The sequence below is a fragment of the Triticum aestivum genome, chromosome 2D (assembly GCF_018294505.1).
Source record: "Triticum aestivum cultivar Chinese Spring chromosome 2D, IWGSC CS RefSeq v2.1, whole genome shotgun sequence".
NCBI classification, from domain to species: Eukaryota; Viridiplantae; Streptophyta; class Magnoliopsida; order Poales; family Poaceae; genus Triticum; species Triticum aestivum.
Genome location: NC_057799.1, coordinates 265,501,004 through 265,506,839, shown reverse-complemented (window position 1 = coordinate 265,506,839; position 5,836 = coordinate 265,501,004). Strand labels below are relative to the sequence as shown.

General features: G+C 39.9%; 1 protein-coding gene and 1 pseudogene across 1 annotated transcript; both read left to right on the top strand.

The window, feature by feature from the left end:
* Window positions 1-1,889: 1,889 nt before the first annotated feature.
* On the top strand, window positions 1,890-4,049 carry LOC123055764 (uncharacterized). The gene is made up of 2 exons (XM_044479635.1): window positions 1,890-2,387; window positions 2,524-4,049. Exons 1-2 carry the CDS (start codon window positions 2,021-2,023, stop codon window positions 4,047-4,049), a joined length of 1,893 nt encoding a protein of 630 aa, XP_044335570.1. The 5' UTR covers window positions 1,890-2,020.
* Window positions 4,050-4,265: 216 nt separating this feature from the next.
* LOC123055763 (uncharacterized) lies at window positions 4,266-5,372 on the top strand (annotated as a pseudogene).
* Window positions 5,373-5,836: the final 464 nt, after the last annotated feature.

Below are 5,836 nucleotides of genomic sequence, written 5' to 3'. Positions count from 1 at the left end.
TCCCGTTCGAGTGCTGAGGCTGAGTTGCGAGCTATGGCTCCTTTGACGGCAGAGGTGACTTGGTTACGGTGGTTACTTCAGGATTTTGGTGTTTCTGTCACTACCCCGACTATGCTCTTATCTGACAATACAGGTGCTATTAGCATTGCGCGCGATCCTGTGAAGCATGAGCTCACCAAGCATATTGGTGTTGATGCTTTCTATGTGCGCGCTGCTGTGCAGGATCAGGTCATTGCTCTTCAGTATGTGCCTTCCGAGTTACAGTTGGCGGATTTCCCGACGAAGGCCCAGACTAGAGCGCAACATGGCTTTTATCTCTCCAAACTCAGTGTTGTTCCTCCACCATGAGTTTGAGGGGGGGTGTTAGAGTTATAATATAAGTCATGTATACCCCTTTGTATTTATCCCGTTGTATAAGGGATTTCCTGCATATGTACCACACCTGTACATGTATATATATCGGCCTATGGCCTCATGGGAATACAAGTTGCTTATTCCTAACAGTAATCACGTATTTACTATCTCTTCAAATTCCTTTTATTGTGCTATGCAGATAAAGTTTAACTCCTTTTATTTTCAGGAAATACCCAATGATCGTGGTGCAGTAAACAAAGAGCAAGAAAGGTGCCCCCTTTAACGACATAATCATGGCCGTTAGCCCATGCTTGATATAATGGACTAACAACTGCCAAATATATTTGTTACAGGATTTCACCGGGTCCAAATAAACAAAAACCAAGAAAGAGGAAACAGATAGTCCATGGAAATCAGAGCAACAAGTGTGCAAGGTTGGTTCAAAGAAAACAAAATTGTGAAACTGAGTCTGCTTTGAGTACAACAGCTGGTGAACATGCTTTAGAAACATCAAATTTTGCTAGAGGCTTAGCAGATACCAATTTGGTTAGAAGAAAGGAGATAAGTAAGTTGCATCGAGCAAATAGAAAAAAGTTACAAGCGATGAAAAAATGAGGTAAATCTCAGAGCTCTCCAAGTGAGGTTTCAAATTTTGGAAAACCAACATGCATATGTCCATTCTGCAATGCTATAATGTGGCATCAAGAGAGAAGCAAGCATAACACAAACAAGTCAAGACCAACATTCGGTCTTTGTTGCAAGGAAGGCAAAGTCAAACTGCCACCATTAAAAAAACCTCCAGCATACCTTCAGCAGCTACTGACATCTAATGAAAAAGGGAGAATCGTCAAATTACAGAGACAATATCAGGAACTATAATTCAATGTTTGCATTTACTTCGATGGGTGGCCAGGTCGACTACGAGATAAACAAAAAAGGTGGTGCACCATATGTTTTTCGCTTGAATGGCCAAAAGTATCATCAAATTGGCACGTTGCTACCTAAAGATAATGGAGATAATGCTCTCAGGCCAAAGTTTGCTCAATTGTACATTTTATGATACAGAAAATGAGGTCAGAAACAGAATGCAGGCTTCAACCTCAAAGGGAAGGAAAACACAACTTGATGAAGGCATTGTGTCTGGATTATTGCAGATGCTTGATGATCACAATGAGTTACTGAAATCATTCCGTATGGCAAGGGATAGATACCGAGAGTCGGATCTCGAAAATGTTAGGTTGCTATTAATTGGTACAAGATCCAGTGATGGAAGACAATACAACCTACCAACTGCATCTGAAATAGCTGCACTCATTGTTGGGGAACAGACAGGAGAAAATGTTGAACGTGATATAATACTATAATAGTAGAAAAGAAAGACAAACAACTCCAGCGAATTTCGGAACTGCATCCAAGCTTTCTGTCTATGCAATACCCGTTGTTATTCCCATACGGAGAAGATGGATTCAGACCAGAAATAAAATTAGAAAAAACAAAAGGTGTCGAAGGAAAGAGAAAGTATGTTACCATGATGAAGTATTATGCATATCGCATACAGCAGCGACTGAACCAGTAAGTAGTCTCGCAAACGAGTGGAAAATTGTTCCTTCAGTTCATCGTAGACGCAGCAACATGCATTGAGCAATGGAGGCTGAATTGGTACAGGATGCATCAAGGGATGCTTAGAACAGAGCTATCTAGCGGTCTGCAAGACGCAATTGATAATGGTGATACCAGAACTGATCAAGTAGGTAAAAGAATTATACTACCTTCATCATATAATGGAAGTCCGAGGAATAAACAGCAGTACTACCAGGATGCAATGGCCATATGTCGGTGGGCTGGATATCCAGATCTGGTTATCACTTTCATAGGCAACCCAAAGTGGACAGAAATACAGACCATGTTGGACTTCATACGAGGACAAAAACCAGTAGATCGTCCAGACATTGTCAATAGAGTATTCCTTATAAAGCTGAATGAACTAATAGAAGACGTATACAAAAAGAAGCGGTTTGGAAAAGCAATAGCAAGTAAGTCAACAAATTTTCGGCCAATTCATACATATCATCACAACTAAGTTTGTTATGTACCTTATATTCATATACCTCTATAAATTACTACCCAAACTCAAAACATGACTAATGAAATTATAATGTTTTGTTGCAGTTGTCTACACCATCGAGTTCCAGAAAAGAGGTCTACCTCATGCACATATACTATTATTTTTGGATCCAGATGACAGGGATCCTAGCCCCCAAAATATTGACCAGATCATATCAGCAGAGGTGCCAGACAAGGATGTTGATCCAGAAGGTTACATGGTAGTTGAAAATTTCATGATGCATGGACCATGTGGCCAGGCATGCTACAAGTCACCATGCATGATCAATGGGAAGTGCTCAAAACATTTCCCTAAGATGTTCTGTGAGGAAACAAGCATCGATGAAGGATTCCCAATATATAGAAGAAGAAATAATGCCAGGACAGTAGAAAAAAGTGGAGTACAGCTAGATAGCAGGTATGTTGTTCCATACAACAGGGACCTAATAGTCAAGTACCAGGCCCATATAAACGTGGAATGGTGTAATAAATCAAGATCCATAAAGTATTTGTTCAAGTACATCCACAAAGGAGAGGATAGAGCAACTGTAATTTTGGATGCGGGAAATAACTGTGACGAGATACAAATGTACCTTGATGCACGATACCTATCTGCAGGTGAAGCATCTTGGCGTATCTTTGGATTTGAACTTCAGCACCGGCAGCCTTCTGTACAGAGACTGCAATTCCACCTTCAAGATGAGCAAATGGTCGTGTTCCCGGACTCAACTGATATCGAGAAAATTGTACATAGACCTGGCATAGAGGAAACAATTTTCACCGAATGGACGACCGCTTATCAATTGTATGAGGAGGCCCGTAATCTAACATATGCAGAATTCCGCACTAAGTGGACGTGGCATGCAAAGGAGAAAAGATGGAAACCAAGGAAAGGCGGGAAACGGTCTATTGGGAGGATCTACTATGCCCATCCAGCAAGTGGTGAGAAATATTACCTGAGGATTCTGCTAAATACTGTCAAAGGTTGTAAATCATATGAGGACATCAGAAAAGTAAATGGTATTGTACACCCAACCTATAAATCAGCATGTTATGCCGTTGGATTACTCAATGATGACCAAGAGTGGGATGATTGTATTAAGGAAGCATCGCATTGGGCTTCTGCCCAACAAATGCGACAACTTTTCTGCACAATACTCATTTTTTGTGAGGTCACAGATCCAGGGAAACTATGGGAATCTACATGGGAATTACTCTCAAAGGACATACAACGACGTCAAAGGAAAATCTTGAACTTCGATGAACTACAGCTTAATCCTGAACAAATAAAAAATCTCACACTTATAGAGATAGAGATTTTGCTAAGGAGAGGTGGAAAGTCACTAAAAGATTATGAAGGAATTCCATTACCAGATAGCAACTCACTACAAGGTCTACAAAATAGGTTGGTAAGTGAAGAGCTTAACTATGACAGACAGTCTCTACAAATAGAGAAAGTGGCACTACTTGCAAAGTTAAATGGAGAACAGAAACAAGCTTTTGATGCAATACTACAATCTGTAAATAGCAAACTAGGCAAACTCATATTTGTCAATGGATATGGTGGAACAGGAAAAACATTTCTGTGGTAGGCAATCACGACATCACTACGATCTGAAGGAAAAATAGTTTTAGCAGTAGCATCCAGTGCAATAGCAGCACTTCTTATACCTGGAGGAAGAACTGCAGATTCAAGATTTCACATCCCACTCAACATCAATAATGAGTCCACATGTGACATCAAGCAAGGATCCTATCTTGCAGACCTGCTAAATAAAACATCCTTAATTATATGGGATGAAGAACCTATGGCGAACAAACATTGCTTCGAAGCATTGGAAAAGAGCTTGAGAGACATCCTAAGCTTCACAAATGCAAGTAGTGCAGATAAAGCATTTGGAGGGATGACGGTAGTGATGGGAGGTGACTTCAGAGAAATCTTGCCAGTAATACCGAAAGGGCGAAGATCTCATATTGTAGATGCATCCTTAAAACGTTCCTACTTATGGAACCACTTTGAGGAATTCCAGCTCACTCAGAACATGCGCGTTTCTGCACTAACAGATACTCCAGAAGAACAAAAGAAGACCGCAGATTTTGCGGTCTGGATTCTAAATATTGGAGATGGATTAGTTGGAAATAAAGAAGAAGAGGCATGGGTACATATACCGGAGGACTTACTACTGCAGAAAGGAGAGAACCAATTAGAAACTATCATCAACAGCACCTATCCAAACCTATGGACAAACTACATGAACCGAACATACTTAGAAGAGAGAGCCATCTTATGTCCAAGAAATGAGATGGTCGATGAGGTAAATTCTTACATCAAGGGTAGAATAGAAGGTGAAGAGGTAACCTATCGAAGCTCAGATACAGTGTGCAAAGCAATGTCAAATTCAGAAGATGGAGACCATTTGTACCCAACAGAATTCCTAAATAGCTTGAAATGCCCTGGAATACCAGACCACGGAATACGGCTGAAAGTTGGACTGCCGGTTATGCTGCTACAGAATATCAATTAAAGCGAGGGCTTATGCAATGGTACGAGACTAACTATAACACAGCTAGGCAAATGGTTCATAGAAGCTCAGATAATAACAGGGACAAACATTGGAAACAAGGTATATATTCCAAGGATTATTATGTCACCAAGTGACTCAAAATGGCCGTTTCTGTTGAAAAGGAGGCAGTACCCAATATCAGTTTGTTTTGCAATGACAATAAATAAGAGTCAAGGGCAGTCGCTAAAACATGTGGGGCTATATTTACCAAAGCAGGTGTTCACACAAGGCCAACTCTATGTAGCGGTATCAAGAGTCACAAGTAGAGATGGACTTAAAGTTTTAATTTCAGATGAAGAATCTAAGGAAAATAATTCGGCAAAAAATATTGTGTACAAGGAGATCCTTTAGTCAAGAGACCTTAGAATATTTCTATTTTACTCTATGTAACCTTCTTTGAAAAGGAACTTCATACGGATTTCAGATGAATCAGGTATTTCTGCGGACACACATGACTATGTTTGCAAATTTGAAATAGCACTAAAACAATCTGTGGTCTGTGCATTGCATAATCAGTATTAAAAAAAGAACTAGATGAATCATGAATGTGTACCTTCAGTTTACTAAGTATCCGCAGTTTGGATCTCACGACTCATGCCCTGATCTGTCTCATAGCTCTGACATGACCATAATATAATTGAATGTACATCTGTCAATACAAAATAAAAGATCCATCAACATCTCTTCATTGGGCATGATCGAGCACAAAGTGGCAAGATTTTCGTGTTTCTATGTAAATATACTTGGATGATTTCATTAATGATGATTCAGGTCGTACATCCGACCAAGCAAGGGCTAGATTTGATTATTATTTT

Coding starts and splice junctions, on each gene's coding strand:
- LOC123055764 (XM_044479635.1), top strand. CDS start 2,021: ATGCATCAAGGGATGCTTAGAACAGAGCTATCTAGCGGTCTGCAAGAC. Junction 2,388..2,523: donor GTTTGGAAAAGCAATAGCAA/GTAAGTCAACAA, acceptor GTTTTGTTGCAG/TTGTCTACACCATCGAGTTC.